We start from the raw sequence: 21,480 nt of genomic DNA, 5'->3' as shown, positions 1-21,480 counted from the left end.
GTCACTAACCCCAGGTCTGGAAGCAGCGGTAGATTTCTGTTGACCTGTGAATGGTATCTCAGTTACAATTTGGTATTCAGTTAATTATACTTCTTTGAATGCATCACTCTTCCATAACCCCATAGAAAAGGATAATTTTAATTTTGTTGTCATTACTATAGGATTTTGTTATTGTTGTTTTTATCATTGTTGCTACCATTGGGGTGAAGGTCTTTTATGTCTTTTAACATCCTATCTGGAAATGAAAAGTCCCTCTTTCACTTACATTTGATATATTGGAAATACTGTGAAAGCTGGAAAGAAGACATGAGGAATCAGTGGAATGGAAACATGTTAAGCTAGTTAATCAATACCTACACTAGTAAGTATTCTACTAAAGTACTCACAGTACATGCCAAACATCATGCTTGTCCTAATACTATAATGAATGCTAAATGGTGAAATTTCCCCGAGATTTTATGTGGATAAAGCTATGTCTGGCATATGAATAAAGTAAAGCAAATTGGCTAGTAAACTTGAAGGTTTTTACAGTAATTCATCAGAAAACGTGTAATAAATTCTGGTTGGAACAGATATAGAACTCTTTTGGTAAATAAACAACTAAGTATCAGAAATACGATCCCCTGACTACTGTGAATTACACCAACTTCTATAACTTAAAAAAATATACCTATAATGTAGCTTACTTGGTAATAATAAAATAATACTTTAAGTAACAGTTAGTAAACGTTAGTTAAAATATCAGTATTGTCTAGGAGACTTTACTCAATATACAAATATTTCCATCCATATAGTCTACACTTTAAAATTTTTTCTTACTAAATTATTGTTTACCATATCAAATTGTCTTCTCTGAATGTTTTTAATTTGATTTCACATTTTGGCCAGATAATATTCTGTGGTAGACATACATTGTAGATGTAGGTATCAGTAGAGTATCCCTACTCTTCAGTTGTGACAATAAAAAAATCCTCAGATATTACCAAATATCCCTGGGGGACAATATCATTCCTAGTTGAGAGCCTGACTCACAATGAGATTACTATTAACAAATGTCAAGAAAATTAACATATATTGCTAGATAATATCTCCTGTATTTTGTGTTTTTTTGTTGTTGTTGTTGATTTTTGTAAGTTCAAAGATAGAAACATATTTTTTCCTACTAATTACAATTCAATGTAGTTGATTTTCAACACAAAGCTTTCTAGTAAGAAATTTACACTGTAAAACTGATTTTAAAAGGAAAGGAAACCTAAAATATTGAATTGAAAATCAGATATAACAATCACTTGTTTCATCTCTCAATGAAACAGTGCACTTTTCAATATATCTCTTCATTCTGTAGCTCTCTCCTTTCAAGAATCTGTCTATAATAATAGACAGAGCCTCTTATTAAATGTTAGTCCTTGCATCTGTGCTCTGATTCCCCTTCCCTCTCATTTTCTTTAGAATTTTGTTCCTTTAGTTATACCCTCTCTCCCTTATCATCAATCTATTTTTCTATGGATCATTCCATATTCACATAAATTAAAAATATGCTCTTTTCTCTAAAATTAAAAAAACTGCAAACTACTCCTTTTAACATCTTACTCCAATCCAGGTATTAATCTATTTTTCAGCATCCCTTCATAACCAAATATTTTTAAAGAGGTATTCAGTTGTGCTGTTTCCTCACCTGCCACTCTTTAATACTATTTTGACTCTATCTCATTGCATATTATACATGCCTATTTGTATGTACTATAAAGACTATTTGGGCTTTTTTGGTTCTGTATGAATAAATTTAAATTTTAGGATTTATTTTTTAGTTTTATAAAGAATAATGATGGTATTTTGATGGAAATTGCATTGAATTTGTAGATTGCTTTTGAAAGTACGGTAATTTTCACAATATTGATTCTACCATCCATGAGCTTGGGATGTGTTTCCATTTGTTTGTGTTGTCTATGATTTCTTTCAGCAGTGTTTTGTTTTCCTTTTAGGGAACTTTCACCTCCTTGGTTAAATTCCTAAATATTTTATTTTTTTACAGCTGTTGTAAAAGGGGTTGAGTTCTTAATTTGATTCTCAGCTTGGTCACTGTTGATATATAGCAGTGTTATTGATTTGTGTACATTGATTTTGTATCCTAAAACTTCACCAAATTCACTTATCAGATATATGCACTTTTTGGTTATTTCTTTAGGGTTTTCTAGGCATACAATCATATCATTGGCAAACAGTGACAGTTTGATTTCCTCTTTACTGAGATGGATGTCCTTTATTTCTTTCTTTTATCTGATTGCTCTGGCTAGGACTTCCAGTACTATGTTGACTAGAAGCAATGAAAGTGGGCATCCTTGTTTTGTTCTAATTTTCAGGAGGAATGTTTTCAGCTTTCTCTCATTCAGTACAATGTTGGCTGTGCATTTGTTATAGATGGCTTTTATTACCTTTAGTTGTTTTCCTTCTATGCCGATTTTGCTGAGGATTTTAATCATAAACAGATGATGAATTTCATAGAATGCTTTTTCTGCATCTATTGAGATGATCATATGATTTTTAATTTTGTTTATGTGATGTATCACATTATTGACTTGTGTATGTTAAACCATCCCTGCATTCCTGGTATAAAACACACTTGATTGTGGTAGATTATCTTGTTGATATGCTGTTGGATTTTGTTAGCTAGTATTTTGTTGAGGATTTTTGCACCTTTGTTCATCAGGGATATCAGTCTGTAGTTTTCTTTTTTTGTTATGTCCTTTCCTGGTTTTGGTATTAGGATGATCCTGGCTTCATAGAATGATCTGGGGGAGGATTCCCTCTTTATCTTTTGGAATAGTTTCATATATAAGATTGGTACCAATTCTTTGAATATCTGATAGAATTCAGCTGTGGATCCATCTGGTCCTGGACTTTTTTTGTTGGCAATTTTTAAACTACCATTTCAATCTCACTGCTTGTTATTAGTTGGTTCAAAGTTTCTATTTCTTTCTGGTTTAATCAGAAGCATTGAATATTTCCAGGAACTTATCTATCTTCTCTAGGTTTTCTAGTTTGTGTGCATAAAGGTGAACATAGTAGCCTAATGACCTTTTGTATTTCTGTTGTATTGGTTGTAATATTTCCCATTTGTTTCTAATTGAACTTATTTGGATCTTCTCTCTTCTTTTCTTGATTAATCTCACTAATGGTCTATCAATTTTTTAAATCTTTTCAAAGAGCCACCATTTGATTCATTTATCTTTTGTATTTTTTGTTTGTTTGTTTCAATTTCATTTAGTTCTGCTCTGATCTTTGTTATTTCTTTTTTTCTGCTGGGTTTGGGATTGTTCTTGTTTCTCTAGTTCCTTGAGGTGTGACCTTAGATTGTCTACTTGTGCTCTTTCAGATTTTTTGATGTAGGCATTTAATGCTATGAACTCTCCTCTTAGCAGTGCTTTTGCTGTATCCCAGAGATTCTGATAGGTTGTGTCATTATTATCATTCAGTTCAAAGAAGTTCTAAATTTCCATCTTGATTTCATTGTTTACCCAACTATCATTTAGAGGCAGATTATTTAATTTCTAAGTATTTGCATGGTTTCGAGGGTTCCTTTTGGATTTGATTCTACTGTGTGAATTTTATTCCTCTGTGGTCTGAGAGAGTACTTTGATATAATTTTGACTTTTAAAAATTTATTGAGACTTGTTTTGTGGCCTATCATATGGTCTATCCTGGTGAATGTTCTATATGCTCATGAATAGAATATATATTCTGCAGTTGTTGGGTAGAATGTTCTGCAAATATCTGTTAAGTCCTTTTGTTCTAGGGTACAGTTTAAATCCATTCTTTCTTTGTTGACTTTGTCTTGATGACCTGTCTAGTGGTATCAGTGTAATAATGAAGTATTCCACTATTATTGTGTTGCTGTCTGTCTCATTTCTTAGGTCCACTAGTAATTGTTTTATAAATTTGGGGGCTCCAATGTTAGGTGTATATAGATCTAGAATTGTAATATTTTCCTGTTGGACTAGTCCTTTTATCATTGTTTAATGTCCTTCCTTGTCTTTTTTTAAACTGTTTTTGCTTTAAACTCTGTTTTGTCTGATATAAGAATAGCCACTCTTGCTCCCTTTTGGTGTCCATTTGCATGGACTATGTTTTTCTCCTCCTTTACCTTAAGTTTATGTGAGTCCTTATGTGTTAGGTGAGTCTCTTGAAGAGAGGAGATACTTGATAATCCTTATTCATTTAAGTGGAGCATCTAGGCCATTAACATGCAACGATAGTATTGAGATGTGAGGTACTATTCTCTTCATCATGCTAGTCATTGAATACCTTGTTTTCTTTTTCCATTGTGTTATTTTTTTATAAGCCCTGTGATATTTATGATTTAAGGAGGTTCTATTTTAGCGTATTTTGACATTTCATTTCGGGATTTAGAATTCCTTTTAGGAGTTCTTGGAATGCTGGCTTGGTAGTGGTGAATTATCTCAGCATTTGATTGTCTGAAAAATAATTTATTTCTCCTTCATTTATGATGCTTAATTTCACTGGATACAAAATTCTTTCCTGAGATTGCTTTAAGGAGGTTAAAGATAGGACCTCAATCCTTTCTAGCTTATAGGATTTCTGCTGAGAAATCTGTTGTTAATCTGATGTAGTTTTCTTTTATAAGTTTCCTGATGCTTTTGCCACGCGGTCTCTTAAGATTCTTGCCTTCCTCTTGATCTATATAAACCTGATGACTATGTGCCTAGATAATGATCTTTTTGCAATGTATTTCCTGGGTGTTCTTTGCACTTCTTGTATTTGGATGTATAGATCTCTAGAAAGGCCAGGAAAATTTTCCTTGATTATCCTCTCAAATAAGTTTTCCAGATTTTTAGATTTCTCTTCTTCTTTGGGAACACCAATTATTCATAGATTTGATCATTTAACATGATCCCAAACTTCTTGGAGGCTTTGTTCATATTTTAAAATTATTTTTTCTTTATCTTTGTTGGATTGGGTTAATTCTAAAGTCTTGTCTTCAAGCTCTGAATTTCTTTATTCTACTTGCTATATTCTATTGTTGTAACTTCCCAGTATGTCTTCCATTTCTATAATGTGTCATTCATTTCAAGAATTTGTGATGAGGCTGGGTGTGGTGGCTCATGCCTATAATCTCAGCATTTTGGGAGGTTGAGGTAGGTGAATTATAGAGGTCAAGAGTTGAAAATCAGCCTAGCCAACATAGTGAACCCCTGTCTCTACTAAAAATACAAAAATTAGCCTGACATGGTGGCGCATGCCTGTAATCCCAGCTACTCTGGAGGCTGAGGCAGGAGAATCACTCGAACATGGGAAGTGGAGGTTGCAGTGAGCTGAGATTGCACCACTGCATTCCAGCCTGGGAAACAGAGTGAGTCTCTGTCTGAAAAAAAAAAATTGTGGTAATTTTTAATTTATGCTATTTCTCTGGAGATTTTTTTCCGTATCCTGATCCTGTGTTATTTTCTAAATGTCTTTGTTTTTCACCTTTCTCTGGTGCTTCCTTATTAAGTAGCTTAATAATTGACCTACTGAATTCTTTTTCTGCAAATTCAGAGATTTCTTCTTGGTTTGGATCCATTGCTGGTGAGCTAGTGTGGTCTTTTGGGAGTGTTAAGTAACCAAATCTGTCATATTACCAGAATTGTTTTTGTGGTTACTTCTCACTTGGGTAGATTATGTCAGAGGAAAGATATGGCACTCAATGGCTGTTGTTCAGATTCTTTTGTCTCACAGGATGGTGTTCTCCCCCTTCCCCTAGGGATGGGGCTTGCTAACAGCTGGAGTGCAGTGATTGTTATTGCTCTTTTGGGTCTAGTCACCCAGCAGAGTTACTGGACTCCAGGCTGGTAATGAGAAATATCTGCAAAGAGTCCTGTGATGTGATAAGTCTTCAGGTATCTCACCTGTGAATACCAGCACCTGCTCTGGTGGAAGTAGCAGGAGTGTGAAGTGAACTCTGTGAGGGTCTTTGGTTGTAGTTTTGTTTGGTACTGTGCTTTCTCAAATATTGGTTATGCTACCAGTGAAGTTGTCACATGGACAGACTCAGGACCTCGGATTAGCCAGGATGTTACACGTAGTGGAATTAGCTATTGTTTCTGCTTTCTTGGTGTGGGGTTATTCTATTATGAGTTGCTGTAATGGCTTGAGATGGTTGGCCTCCAGCCAGAAGGAAGGTATTTCAAGAAAGCATCAGTTGTGGTAGTATGGGGGGAATACAAGCTTGCCCTAAGGTCACCTGGATAAGTATTCAGGTTTCTCAGGTGATGAGCAGAGACACAGAGCTCCCAAGACATTGTCTTTTCCCTTTGACTACCAGCATGGGTAGAGAAAAGCCAACAGGTTGGGGCAGGGTTAGGTATGTCTGACCTTAGACTTTCCTTGGGTGGGGTTTGCTGTGGCCACTGTAAGAAATAGGAGTGTGGTTCTCAGGCCAATGGAGTTATATTCTTGGGGGATTATGGCTGCCTCTGCTGTGTCATACAGGTCACCAGAGAAGTAGGGGAAAGCCAGTAATGACAGGCTTCACCAAACTCCCACACAGACAGCAAGGCCAGTCTCACTCCCACTGTGTTCCACCAACAGCACCTATTTTATATACAGGCAGTTGGTAAGCAGCGCTGAGGTCTTGCCTCAGGCCACAAGCCTTACTGCTGAGAAAGCAAGCAGAGCTTTCAGGCCTCACCACTCCGTTTGCTGTGGCTTCTGTGCTTGTATCTGCACTTCCCAATTACTTCCCTTCCCAGATTCTGCCCAGAAAAATTCACACTTGGTCAAAATTATTACAAAGTTCAGCTGGAATTTTCTTCTCCCTGTGGTCCTTCCCCAATTCCACTGGCTGTACTCCCCAAGGACCCCTGTGAGATAGTCAGAAATGGCTTCCCTGGGGACCAGGAATGCCTAAAGGGCTCTTCTGCTGCTTCTACTACTTTTACATTTTGCTCATCTCTCTAAATTCATTTCAGTTCTAGGGAAGGTTAAAAATCTTCTCTTGTAATCTGGATTTTCAGGTTCCCCAGTGAGGATGTGTGTTTGGAAATGGACTTTACCAATTCACACTTTGGGCACTTACAGTTTTTTGGCTGGCTGACAGAGTTTGCAGCAGCAAGCTGCTTCTTTCATAGAGTCTGTAAATTCTTTTAGTTTTCCTGGTATGTTCCTGTGGTAGTTCTCAGAGCAAAAGCTCATGGTATGAATCTCCATAGGCCGTTTCATCCATCTGAGTAAGGGTTGCAAGTTAGTCTTGCCTCCTATCAGTCATTTTTTAACTTCTGTTTTAGCTTTTGACTATTATTAATAAAGCTTCTGTGAATATCTGTGTATAAACATATGCTCTCATTTATCTAGGGTGAATAACCGGGAGCAAAATGACTAGGTCATGTGGCAAGTGTATGTTTAATTCTTTAAGAATCTGTCAAATGATTACAGCACTGTACATTCCTAGAGTAGTGTGGGAAAGTTCTAGTTCTTCTACATTCTTTCCAACACTTGGTATGATTAATCTTTTTAATTTCAGCCATTCTAATATATGTATCATCATATCTCCTTGTAGTTTTAATTTGCATTTCCTTAATTTTATGTAGAGTTGAGTATCTTTTTATGTGTTTATTAATCATCTGTATGGCATCTTTAGTAAACTATATGTTTTGCCAATTTATTATTGGGTTGTTTTTTTATTATTGAGTTTTTAGAATTTTTATATATTCTAGATCTAAGTTCTTTATGAGATATATGCTTTGCAAATATTTTCTTCTACTCTGTGGATTATATTTGTATTCTCATGAGTGACTTTCAAGGATCAGAAATTTTTACTTTTAAGTGAGTTTGCTGTGTCCATATGTTCTTTTATGGGATATCTTCTTGGTTTCTTATCTAAGAGATCTTTGTCTAACCTAATATGAAAAAAATCCTCATTCCTTTTTAGATTTATAGTTTTAGATTTTAAATTTAGGTTCATGATCAATTGAGAGTTAATTTTGAAAAATTTGGTATAAAGGATGGATCAAAAAAATTTTTTACAGAAGAATATCCAATTGTTTAAGCACAATTTTAGAAAAAATAATTCTTTCTTCAGTGAATTGCCTTTGCACCTTTGTTAAAAATCAGTTGCCCATATATGTGTGGGTCTATTTCTAGAGTATTGATTTCCATTGATCTATTTATCTTTCTACCAATACTAAACTGTCTTAATAATTCTAGTTTTTAAATAAGTCTTAATATCAGGTAGTGATTCTTTTTTTAAAAAAATTTATTTTAGGTTTAGTGGAACATGTGCAAGATTGTTACATAGGTAAACTGCATGTTGTGGGAGTTTGGTGTACAGATTATTTAGTCACCCAATAATAAGTATAGTACCTGATAGGTATTTTTTAAATCCTCTCCCTGCTTTCACACTCCACCCTCAAGTAGGCCCCAGTGTCTATTGTTCACTTTTTTATGTCCATGTGACATAGGACCTGGCAAAGATTTCATGATGAAGATGCCAAAAGCAGTTACAACAAAAACAAAAATTGACAAATGGGACCTAATCAAACTAAAGAGCTTATGCACAGCTATAGAAATTATCGACAGAGTATACAAACAACCTTCAGGATGGGAGAAAATATTTTCAAATTATGCATCCAAGGTTTAATACTCAGAATCTATAAGTAATTTAAACAAATTTGTAACCAAAAAACAATCAATCCCATTAAAAAGTGGGCAAAGGACATGAAAAGATACCTTTCTAAAGAAGACATACATGCAGCCAACAAGCATATGAAAAAATGTTCAAGATCTCCAATCATTAGAGAAATGCAAATCAAAACCACAATGAGATACCATCTCATACCAGTCAGAATGTCCACTATTACAAAGTCAAAAAATAACAGATGTTGGAGAGACCGTGGAGAAAAGAGAATGCTTATATACTGTTGGTAAGAGTGTATATTAGTTCAGCCATTGTGGAAATAGTGTGGTGATTTATCGAAGAACTTAAAACAGATTTATCATTTAACCCAGCAATCCCACTATTGTGTATATATCCAAAGAAATATAATTTGTGGTTTACCATAAAAACAATGCATGCGTATGTTTACTGCAGCACTATTCACAATAGTGAAAACACGGAATCAACCTAAAAGCCCATCAAAAGTAGACTGAATAAAGAAAATGTGGTACATATACACCATGGAACACTACACAGACATAAAAAAGAATGAAATTAATTCATTTGCAGTAACATGGATAGAGTTGGAGGCCATTATTATCAGCTAACTAAGGCAAGAACAGACTCTTCTTTTAAAAGCTGTTTTGGCTACTCTAAATCCTTTGAACTTCTGTATGAACTTCAGAATCAGTTTGTTAGTTCCTACAAGAACATCTGCTGGATTTTTACAGGAGTCTGGCATTAAAACTACAAATCGATTTGGAATGAACTGGCATCTTAATAAAATTGAGTTTTGTGAGACATAAACTTATTATAACTACTTAAGTCTTCCTAACTTTTCTCAGCAATGTTTTCTGGTTTTCCATGTGTACGTCTTTCATATCTGCTGTCTCATTTATGGCTAAGTACTTCTTATTTTTGATGCTATTGTAAATGGTATTTTTAAATTTCAATTTCAGATTGTTATATGCATATAGAAATACAATGGAGTTTTGTATGTTAACTTTCTATCCTGCACATTGTTAAACACACATTTTTAGTTCTAGTAGCTGTTTTTGACAGATTTCATTAAGTTTTCTTCATAGACAATCATGTTTTCCATGAATAAAGACTATTTACCTTCTTCTTCCTTTCCAATCTAGATAACTTTTATTTTTCTTACTTGACAATACTGTCTAGAATTTCTAATACAATATTAAACAGAAGTGGATGTGGGGTATAAATTTTTTCTAGCCGGGTAAGTGGGAATGGCACTATATCCTTTATTTGAGTGTTGGGCACTGTTTCCTTTAATTCTTTCAGATGGTTCTTTACCTGTTCCTGGGTAGCTGCATCATATGTATACGTTGATCAGCATTTTACTGTAGGAGGAAACACTGTATAACTCTGAAATTCTTTTGTAAGCTGTAGATGCTTTGGTTTCTCTGGTTTCTCATCTTCATCTCCCAGCTTAAAAAGCTGAGTGGTTTCTTCCTGGCCTTCCCCTCCTTTTGCTACAGTCTAGAAATTCTCTTAGGATAGTAAATAGGTATGATTGTTAGGTTTCCCATCTGTCCCATCACTTTTTTTTCATTGTTTGATGTCCTGTGTCTTAAAAACATCGTTTCTATTTATTTTGTCTATTTTGAGGGGTGTGTGTGTGTGGTTTTCAGGCAGGAGGTTAAATCTGGTACCTGTTACTCTATCCTTTTATCTTGGTTGGTAGTGAGAATCCAAAGCTTTGACTATTGCTTTCTTATCTTGCAAAACTTCACTTAAATGTTTCCATGTTGGATAGGCCTTTTCTCTAACAACACTTTAAAAATAGGTCCACCTTATCTCATTTTTCCCTATCATAGCATTGTCACTTTTTCAATTATCTATAAATGTACTTATCTGTATATTATCTGTTATAAATGAAATGAAAAGACCATAATTGTTTCACTCATGGTGTTTCACTAGGCAAATGTACTTAATGCCTAGAGAAATGTTTGACACAAGAGATGCTCAATAAAATATTCTTTGAATGAATGGATTTTTTCCCATTTATTGTTTACCATAATTTTTGCTGATTTTTGTTTCTAGAAGCATCCCTTCTTTATTATTATTATTTGGTTTACTTCTCCATCTTGACTTTCTGTTCATTTTAAAATACTTATTTGCTTTTCTTGGCTAGTTCTCTTATCATCCCCTTTTCTTTTATTTCTTCTTTATTTTTCAGGTGTTTTTAGGATCTGTTATCATCCCCTATCCTCTGAAAAGAAAGGGAACATAGGCCTGAGACTCTCCAGAGTATCCTTTGTTGCATAACTAGAAATTGATATACAAACAAGTCTTTCTGACAATGCTCTATATTAAGCCTACTTTTCAAACTTCCCTTGATTCATATGGCATAATATCAGTTTTTAACTAGCAAAATTTCTGTGATGATCACAAGTAGAACTGTTACTAGGCAATGAGGCAGCAGGCTGAGTTTTAGTCCTAAGTATTCCATAGATTGCTTATGATTCTGGGAGTTATTTAACCTCTCTATGGTGTGGATTGGTTCATCTTTTGTAATAATTATAATAACTAACATTTATAGAATCACTTTTGTTAACATTAACCCAGAAAAGTTCTACAACTCTCTAAGGGAGGTAGAAATTGCAATTCTTACTTTATATATTAGAAGAAAGAAACTTAGAGTGATTAAATGCCTTGTTTAAGATTATAAATGTATTAAGTAGTTAATAAATGGAAAAGGTAAAACAATGTAAAACTTCTGATCAGATGTCTACTGTTCTTTTCAAAGCATTTTTCTGCTTCTAAAAATCATAATCTAAAAAATGTGAAAGTTTCTTTCAACTAAAAAACTTTATTATTCTATGATGTAAAAGTTTTGCAGGTTGGTAATTTAAAGATTTGGGGAGGCCAGCTCCTTGGAGCCCAAACTATCTCATAAGGTGACCAGTAAACGAGTCACTGATATAATTTCATTGATAGCGTGCAAAAACTGAGGTGTCTCCTGATTATAGAATAATGGACTTGGTTTCCAATGTACCTGAAACTTTTAACAAAGACACTTAGCGATCCAAGATTATACAGTGAAAACACTATGGTATAACTTTAGTATCAGATAGGCATAAGTTTGGGTCCTACTTATTCTGTGTGACTTTGAGAGACTCATTTCATTTTTTTCAACTTCAGTTTTCTCATGTGTAGAGAAATATACTAATATATATCAATCTGCCTGAAAGGTTATAATCACTATTAGATAATATAACAGTGAGTCAAATTGACTAGCAGAGTAGAATAGATAACCAGTGGAACTGGGTTCTGTCATCCCAAATATGAACAATGCATATATGCTTTTCTGAAAGGAAACAATTAATGAAAAGGCTGAACAGTCTCTAATATAATAAAGTGAGATTATAGAAATATATCAGACTATTTTATCCAATAGTTAAACTTCAAGCCAAATTTTCATAAAATGTATTTTGAAAAGCAATTGTAGGATAAACATTTGAGTGATTAAAGAATCATTCCTGGCCAGGCACAGTGGCTCATGCTTATAATCCCAGTACTTTGGGAGGCCAAGGTGGGGGGATCACTTGAGGCCAGGAGTTCAAGGCCAGCCTGGCCAACAAAGCAAAACCCTGTCTTTACTAAAAATACAAAAACAAAAAAAAAATAGCTGGCAATATTGATCATTCAGAGAAGACTTTTAGGAAATCTGATTTTAAATCCTTGGGCTTGTCTGATCCCCTATGGAGCCTACTGGTAGAGACATGGAGGATTTCTTTAAGTCCTTCTACACACTTGATTTTACTTCTGACTTAAAATGTTAGGTCTCTACTTAGAAACTGTGATTTCTTTTGCAAAATCCTAGTGAACCCAGTACCCAGTTCTTTTCTCACTTGTCAGATCTGAAAAGTTTCCCTGGCTGTTCATATGAGAGAAAAAAGCCTGCTGCCAAGCTCTATCCTACTGACATTATCATTTACTTACTGATCTTATGGCTTCTGCCAGATGCAGAGAACATGAAGAATTTTAGATATGGTCTTGAGAGCCTTGTCATGCATTTGGAAAGGTAGAGCATAAGTATAAAAGTAAGAGTCCATACTAATGAATTTCGGCTAAATGAATTAGGCTAAACGGTTCAGGCAAGCCTGTACTGTGTATAAGCCTGGAAGCATTTAAATAAAGGAATTGGCACAACAGGGCTCTGATGGCAGTAGGAAAGGCTTATATAGAAAGTAAACTTTTAGCAGGGCATTTCTAGAGAGGGAATGATATGAGTAAGTCATAATAGTAGCAAGATACAAAAATTTGGCTTAAGAGGAGAATAGTAGAAAATCCATTTGAAGATGTTGATAGAAATTATACTTCAGTATATCCTGAATGAAGGGATTTTTTTCAATTCCAATGGAAATATAAGGAATATAAGAAAATATATTTATTAAGATTTCTCAGAACTTTTAAAAACTTTACATCATGGCTGGTACTATAGAATCCTGATGAACTAAAAGCCTGTTTCTGCTCCTGATCCTCAGTTTCCAATTTAGTTTCTTAACATAAAAGAATTACAAGTTGATTATAGAAAAATCCGAATATATTGTAAAGCTAAAAGAAGTCTATAAAATCCACAAGGTCATGTTCCACAAACTTTTCTATCTCTGCACACACACACACACACACACACACAGTAGGATATGTTGCCTTCAGAAGGCTAAACTGGGATTCATAAGTCTGAATATGTGTGTTAAACCACTCTCAGACTATTTACAGAAAAGTTTTGGCTGAAATCCTTTATGTGGTGCAGAGGATGGGTGGGTGTAAAAGAATTGCATAGAGCAGGAATCAGCAAACTTTTAATGTAAAGAACTGGATAGTAAACATTTTAGGCCTTATATGTCATATAGTCTCTGTTGCAGCTACTCAACTCTGCCATTGCCGTGTGAAAGAATTTATGGACAATATGTAAATGAATGATTGTGACTGTGTTCCAATAAAACTTTATTACAGAAACTGAAATTTCATTACATTTTCAGATATCAAGAAATATCATAGTACCAAATAAGTTTCTGTTTTAGGAGCAGCAGAAGCCAACATAGATACCAATGTTCTCATACAAGGCAACAGGTAGAGTAGTGGGAAGGATTCCCAAAAAGGGGTGTTCTGCTACAGTAGAAAATTGGAGAATATTTAGGAGCAAAAATTACTCAACTTTTGGGCATTCCCAGGAACATTTTAAGGATTTCACAGAGACTGATTTATGTAAGCTAGGAGCATAAACCACCAAGTTTTAGATTTTGTTACTGATAAGATTCCATTCGTATATGTGAACGGGTGAGGTCTGAAGAACTTCAGGTTACAAACAACATACATGTGTGAGTGTGTGTATATAATGTATTTTTATACAATTATAAGGCCATTTTGTATATATTGCTAAACAGCCTGCTTTTTAACAGAATATATTAACATTTGATAAATACTTTTTTCACATCAATAAATATCTACCCATAACATCATTAGTGTCATCTGTACTTCTAGGCACACACACTCTCACTCTTTATCCTTTCTATACCAGTTTTTATAATTACTTATTATAAACATCTTCAGCTCTGTGTTTGCTACCATGGTAAATGTTGATCTTACTTGTTTGCTTTTGACCTTAATTATCCTACTTTATAATGTTTGGATTCCTTAAATCACCATATAAACATGTGTTTGTATATATTAATAAAAACCATCAGAAATTAGGAATTCTTAGTTATCTTCAAGGAATATAATTATTTAAAAGAAGCACATATTATGACCCTGGTTAGAATAGTATTATAAAATGGCCAAAGCATAAGGTTTCCAAAATAAGAAAGCATTGACTTATTACTGATACCAGTATCAGTATTAAGTTTTATTATTTACAAGGACATCATAGCTCTTCCTCCTCAAAATAAAACAGTGACTCTTGGACTAGTGGAACATGGCCTGCATGGTTTGAAATAAATACTGAAACAATGGGTATGACTGAATGGGTACAGGACAATAATGGATTGAAATAGTTCTATAATAATTTTTATTAAAATTATCAGGTGCACATCATAACAAAACAAAAATTTGCATGCATGTTGAATGTGTTTTAAGAAACACATTACTGAGCACTGATGTATGGATTTAACTCAAGCATTATGATTTAAAAATGCTATTTGCCTAACCTTTATATAACTTACTCTGATAGGAAGTACGGATCCGTTTCGTTAAATCAGGATAAAAGTTAGACAGGCCACGCATGCAAAAGTTGTCTTTGGAACATGCCAGAACACCAGCATCAGCAGCAGGCAGAAGAAAGAGAAAAAAAATCTAAAGTGAAAGGAAGTGATATCATACCAGAATCTAGAACAGCCAAGATGAAGAAATTGCAGCAAGATTAGGTAATAAAATTAGAGAGGAGATATTGATAAAATAAATCAATTAAAAAGAGGTGATAGATGAATGATGAGAATGCTGGAGTAACTTTAATATTTATTTAAAGATCTTATATCTTATTTAAATGTCTTATAAAAGTATGTGGCAAATTTTCCTTACATGTTTTTACAAAATATACTTATTTGGCTTGTAAATAATATGTATAAATTATTTCATTAATATAAAAATGAATGTCTTTAATCCTTCAACAATTAAAAAGAAAGCTAAAGATTTCAGTCTTTAATACTTCATTGTTATAATAAAGTGAGCTGTTATTGTGTCGTCTTGTACACTAAACACAAACTGAGTTAATAACTTCATCACAGCTTTTCGTGATTTTAAAGTCATCAATATTCTAAGCTCTAGTAGTAACTGTTAAGGTTCAAGAGGTTTAAATTAAATTTGATAACAATTGTATTAAATTTGTCAAAATGTATACTTTTTTTTGCACTGCTGTGTATATCCAGCAAGTAATTTAGATATTGTCATAGGATTCACAGATTTTCTGATTATATTGGTGCTTTTAGCACTGCAAACTGAACACTCGAAATATGGTTATTATGACTGAGGAACTAATTTTTAAATTATAAATAAGCTACTGCTTCCTAACACCTTTCTAGCCTAGAGTCTATCAACTTCAAACTTGTCTTTCTCAACCATGAGGGAACCTTATGTTATGCGAATGTACAATTGCTTTTATTTTGTCTTCCTTATAAACTTTGGTAGTGATAGAGGCAAAATCTCTGGAATTTAAAATTTCTAGCACTCCTAAAATATTGCTAAAAGTTGAGATCCCTCACTAAAAGCCCTTAGGTTCTGAAAGAGAAATTTTGTACCTCTCAAAAAGGTCTAAACTAGTAATTTGGAAATGATTGAGGTTTGCAAAAGAAAGGTTAACAAGGAGAGTTTCAGCATAACAAATTTCACTAGTCCAAAAAGGAAATTCATTTATTATCATATTTGGATGTTAAATTTGACATACCTGCTATTTGGAAAATAACACCTACCATCATGTACCCATTTTATTTTTATTATAAAATATTTTCCTATGGTTATATTTAATAATGTCGTCAATATTCAATAGATTATTTTAAATAATACAAAGTAGAAATTTTATTTTATTTATTTATTTAAAAAATTTAAAAGGTAATAATTATTTTTAGAGATGAGGTCACACACTATGTTATTCAGCCTGGTCTTGTGTTCCTGGCTTCAAGAAATCCTCTCACCTCGGCCTCCCAAAGTACTAGGATTACAGGCATGAGCCACCATAACTGGACTAAAGTAGAAGACTTTAAAGGATTATCTAAAATAATACAAAATATTATAGAAGCATTTTCATCTGCAACCTTTTGGCCTCATTTTTTTTTTTTTTTTTCCAACTGGACTGTTAGTGGGCAGAAAATATACAAAACTTTGGCAGTGTTTACAAAACCAACTATTTGGATATATACTAAAATTTCAGTAAAACTTTGGATAATTGGCATATCAAAGTTTGTCATTAAATCCTAATTAAACTTAAGTTTATTTTCTTCTGTAGTTAAATATATCAATTCATGGATTCTGCCAAGAAAAATGCCACCTTTCATAGTACTTTAAAAATGTTGATGAAAAATGTTTACTGAATTGTGAAAATACCTCGAGGAAGGTCATTATCCAACAAGTAAAGGTGTCAGCCACAATATGGAATCAATTTTAAAAATTAAAAGTAGTGAATGACCTGAAATTATCTTTTTAAAGGGACTAGATAGTTTAGAAGAAAGTTAACCTGTTTAACACAACAATTGCAAGCAGTTTTTTCAATTACAGAGCCGTAATTTTTGCAGCATTTTTACATTTAATGGCTTTTTATTTTCTGTTATTTCTTAGGAATTAAACCTAAGAAACGTGAGATGCTTCCTAACTTCAACAGCAAATTGAAGTTTAAACATACACTTCCCTAACACTTTCAAAGATTCTCACAATGTTTCTGCCCAATTTATTTTACTTACATGGTTTTGTAAATTATGTTGATTTTATTTTGCCATGCATTTCAATAGCATCACAGAAGAAAGACAAGAAATCTAAAAGTAAGAACACAGATGAACAAATCAAGTTCATAACTCATCTTTTTTTATCTCCTACCTGCAATGAACTGTTTGTTTTTTCGAGGAGACCGTGGTTGTCGCTGGTATAGGTCACTTGATCTATATAAGTCAATGGTCCCCATGCTTAACAGTACTGTCTTCTGTATAAAATCCACCACAGCCAACCCATTGCAGTTTCCAAATGCAACTCTGAGAGAGAGAAAAAAATGCAACTAGAATGTATCACAACAAGCATGATTATTTTTATCTTTAAATCAAAAATAGGATTATCGGAAAGTAATGATTTAGGGTTGGGGAAGTTCGGCAGTGATTTTTGTGAAGTCAAGGAGGATACTTTGGCTTTACGATGGATAAACTGTCTTTATATAATAGCCATCCAATTTACTGCAAAAAAAGGATGATTGGCAATTATATTTTGCCAGGAGTTTTATCACATAAGTCATGATTACCTGATCTGCTCTTTAACTAGACCTTATATTTTTACAGAAGAAATCACACAAAACCTTTTTGCTATGCAAGGGGAAGATAGGTCAAGAAATGTCACTAGCTACAAATGTTTATTATGTAATTAGATGGCTTTTTCAAATAAAATTATAATTACTAGATTCCATATTAACTATCTTCTGGAAAAAAAATAAAAATTAAATTCATATATCAAAGGCATTGACACTATATTAGAAATGAGAAGATACAAAAAATTGTTTCTTACTTCTGTGCTCTTTATTTTGTGCTCCTTTCAAAAGATAAAGACCATTTAATTAATTTCTTAACTAAATCTCCTGAGAAATTTTAAAAAGACCGTTCTTCCAATGGGCATTTTGATTGCCTTAACAATTAGGCATACATTAACTCTCATTTTTCTCCATTTACAACATGCCCTCCAGCTGAACAATTCTATCTGTACATTTTACTTCATAAACTAAATAAACACTAGTTATATGAAAGTTGTTTTGCTTGTTTTATATATGTTCCAGGTTGTATTATTATTTAGATTGAATCTTGTTTACAAACCATCTGATTACTCTTAAAATGATACTTACCACTCCACCACACAAGTTAAAACACAATAACAACACTTCTACTCATACTAGGTGTTTTGCTAATACACATAGAGCTCTACAAACTTTGGAAACTGGAAAAAAAAAGTATTGTTATACTGGTCAGATCTGGGTTTAATTCTTATTTCTATCACTTACAGGATATGTGACTTTGAAAAAAATTAATGAATCTTACTTGGTCTTAGCTTCTTTACAGTGATAATTACACTTCTACATTTATCTAGTTCACAGAGCTTTTATGAGTTTCAAGTCAGAAAATTATTTTTAAAGTACATTGAAATTTTTCCATGCAAAAAATTGATCTTATTATTTTAAGTAAATGCAATATTATACATTACCAGTTATAACAAGTTAGTATCTTTAAGCTTTCTATGTTAAAATACAGCAAATTACTTCTGCTTATAGACATGATAGAGTTTCTAAATGCAATAATGAGTAAAAAAAGTAGGCAACTAGGATGCATGACATTCTATATGCCATAAATAATTATTTTTGTCTTGAAATTAAAAATAAGAATGCTGAGAAGTTATAGCTTAGGGCTGGGGAAGTCTGGCAGTAGTTGTCAGAAAGTCAGTGAAGAGACTAGATTTAATCTCCTATTTTGAATTACTAGAAAACTGGACAAAACGTATTAAACAACAATTTTCATATTGGTTAACAGAAAACAGAATAAGAGGAGAGAAGGATAACAACCAAGATAATACATTTCATAAATGTTCTGTGTTAGTGACTGGAGATAGTTCCCATGCTTGGGCACAGGAAACTAAAACTCAAAGAGAGACTGATAGTCTCATTTAGTTGAGGAGGCAGAGATCAGAGACTGAGGCTGCAAAAACAGCTAGATCTAATAAGGCATAATAAGCTGCACAGAAAGAGAATACAAGAGATTTGCAGAAAGATGTCCTTGAGACTTTGTCTATGTACTAATCTGTGCATCCATGGGAAGAAGCTACTCATGGCCAATAAAAGAGCCACCAAAAAGATAAGGGAGAATAATTCCCAGGGCATACACAAGGCTAAGAATATTTTATGTTACTACCAATGAGGTGGCAGAGATCTCCTAATACATGGAACAGCAGATAGAGGAGTGTCACTTAAGTACCAAGACAATAGCTACAGATTCCAAGTAATTTAATTTCATTCCAGGAAAAAAACTGGCAACAACAAAAATAAAAATCACCAAAAATGTAAAATTCACAATATCCAGTATATAAAAAGTAGCAGGCCTATAAAGAATCAGTAAAATATGATAACCAGAGGAAAAAATAACTCAATAGAAACATATCCAGAAATAGATGATAAATTAGCAGACAAAAATATTGAAAATGTGTTTAAAAGCATATTACAGATAATCAAGAAGGTTGAGAAAAACATTAATATGACAAAGTAAGAAATGAAAGACATAAAAAAGCCTCAAATGAAATTTCTAGAGACATAAATGTATATGAAATTTAAAAATTATCTGCACATCAGACATTATAGTAGAAAAGAATAGTGAATGCTATTCTCTGAATGTTTGTGCCTTCCCAAAATTAATATGTTAAAACCTAAACCCCAAGGTGATTGTATTAAGAGGTGGGAACTTTGGAAGGTAACTAGATCATGAGAATGGAGCTCTCATGAATGAAATCAGAACGGTTATAAAAGAGGCCCCAGAGAGCTGCCTCACCACTTCCATTACGTGATGATGAATTTAGAAGGTACTGTCTACAAGGAACAGGTTCTCACCAGACATCAAATCTACTGGTGCCTTGATATTAGACTTTTCAGCCTTCAGAATTGTGAAAAATAAATTTCTGTTGTTTACAAGTTACCCAATTTATAGTATTTTTGTTTAAAGCATCCCAGACTAAGAGAGTGAACTTGAAGAAATGATAGAAATTAGTAAAATAAAATGAAATTTTAAAATTTTAAAAAATAAAATTCCATAATTGAAGTTTCAGAAAAGAAAAACAACAGAAAACATATTTGAAAAAAGGATAGCCAATTTAGTCAAATGATAGACAAAATTTGAAGGCAGTAACAAACCTGCAGATAATAGAAATTTAAAGATCCCAAGCAGAATAAGAATGAAGAAAAATAAAAAGTCATCATAATCAGATTGCTGAAAACAACTAATAATAAAGAGAAAATGTTAAAAACTGGCAGAGGAAAAAATATTTCTTACATTGTAAAAATAAAAAAAAATAAAATGAAATCATTTAAAAAAATTAAATGAAACTATACAAACTAAAAGATAATGGAGTGGCATCTTTACAGTAAGAAATAAAAATAATGTCAAACTAAAATTCTATACCCAGCAAATACATCTTTCAAAGGGTAGAAAAAATTTTTGCAAAAAAAGAAAAGCTGATGGAATTCTTCACTCACATAAATGCATTACATAAATAATAAGGAAAGTCTCAGAAAAAAATGATTAGAGATGGAAATATAGGATCTCCACTATATAATGAAGAACACCAAAAATGTTAAATATGAAAATTAATATTAAAGACTTTTCTCATTTTTTTAAAGGATAATTTACTAAGGCAAAATTAGTAACAATGTATTGTGGGGTTTATAACACATAGAAGTAAATTTATGAAAATAGTGCAAAATACAGGAAGATAAGTAGAAGTATGCTGTTGTAAAGTTATTAAAATATATGAAAGGTGGTATAATTCCATTTGTTTATCTACTTATTTGATAACTCAAACACATATAGTGTAAGGCTGAGAGCAAACAAACAAACAAAAACTAAAAGAAGTATATCTCAATAAATAAAGAAGATAAAATAGAATCATTAAAAGATACACAATCTTTCCCTGAAAAGAAGGTAGAGAAAAAGCAGCAAAAAAACAAAAACAAGCAGGACGGTGGCCATGGAAGTCGGAATCCGCTAAGGAGTGTGTAACAACTCACCTGCCGAATCAACTAGCCCTGAAAATGGATGGCGCTGGAGCATCGGGCCCATACCCGGCCGTCGCCGGCAGTCGACAGTGGACAGGAACGGCAGTGCGGGCGGCGGTGGGGTTCCCCCCGTCCCCACCCCGCCCCACCGGAGCCCCGGTATCTCAAAATAATAAAAGCTATTTATGACAAACCAACAGCCAATATCATACTGAATGGGCAAAAACTGGAAGCATTCCCCTTGAAATGTGGCACTACACAAGGATGCCCTCTCTCACCACTCCTATTCAATATAGTATTAGAAGTTCTAGCCAGAGCAATCAGGCAAGAAAAAGAAATAAAGGGTATTCAAATAGGAAAGGAGGAAGTCAAGTTG

At 33.3% G+C, this 21,480-nt stretch overlaps 1 protein-coding gene across 7 annotated transcripts in view; it reads right to left on the bottom strand.

Annotated features, from left to right (window-relative positions):
* The window catches only part of STXBP5L (syntaxin binding protein 5 like), a 419,550-nt gene that overhangs the window by 109,308 nt on the left and 288,762 nt on the right, over positions 1-21,480 (bottom strand). For 5 of the 7 annotated variants that reach the window (XM_017513535.1, XM_017513534.2, XM_017513536.2 and 2 more), the window contains exons 19-20: positions 17,195-17,346; positions 14,836-14,907 (exon numbers count right to left, since the gene is read on the bottom strand). In XM_017513535.1, coding sequence (XP_017369024.1) covers positions 14,836-14,907; positions 17,195-17,346 — 224 coding nt within the window. The remainder of the gene's footprint in view (positions 1-14,835; positions 14,908-17,194; positions 17,347-21,480) is intronic. The other 2 variants (XM_017513533.2, XM_037733130.1) reach the window with 1 other exon arrangement.

This window comes from Cebus imitator, unplaced genomic scaffold, assembly GCF_001604975.1.
Source record: "Cebus imitator isolate Cc_AM_T3 unplaced genomic scaffold, Cebus_imitator-1.0 Scaffold494, whole genome shotgun sequence".
In the NCBI taxonomy this organism is placed as follows: domain Eukaryota; kingdom Metazoa; phylum Chordata; class Mammalia; order Primates; family Cebidae; genus Cebus; species Cebus imitator.
Note: the sequence above shows the minus strand (reverse complement) of the source record. Positions and strands in the feature narration are given on the sequence as shown.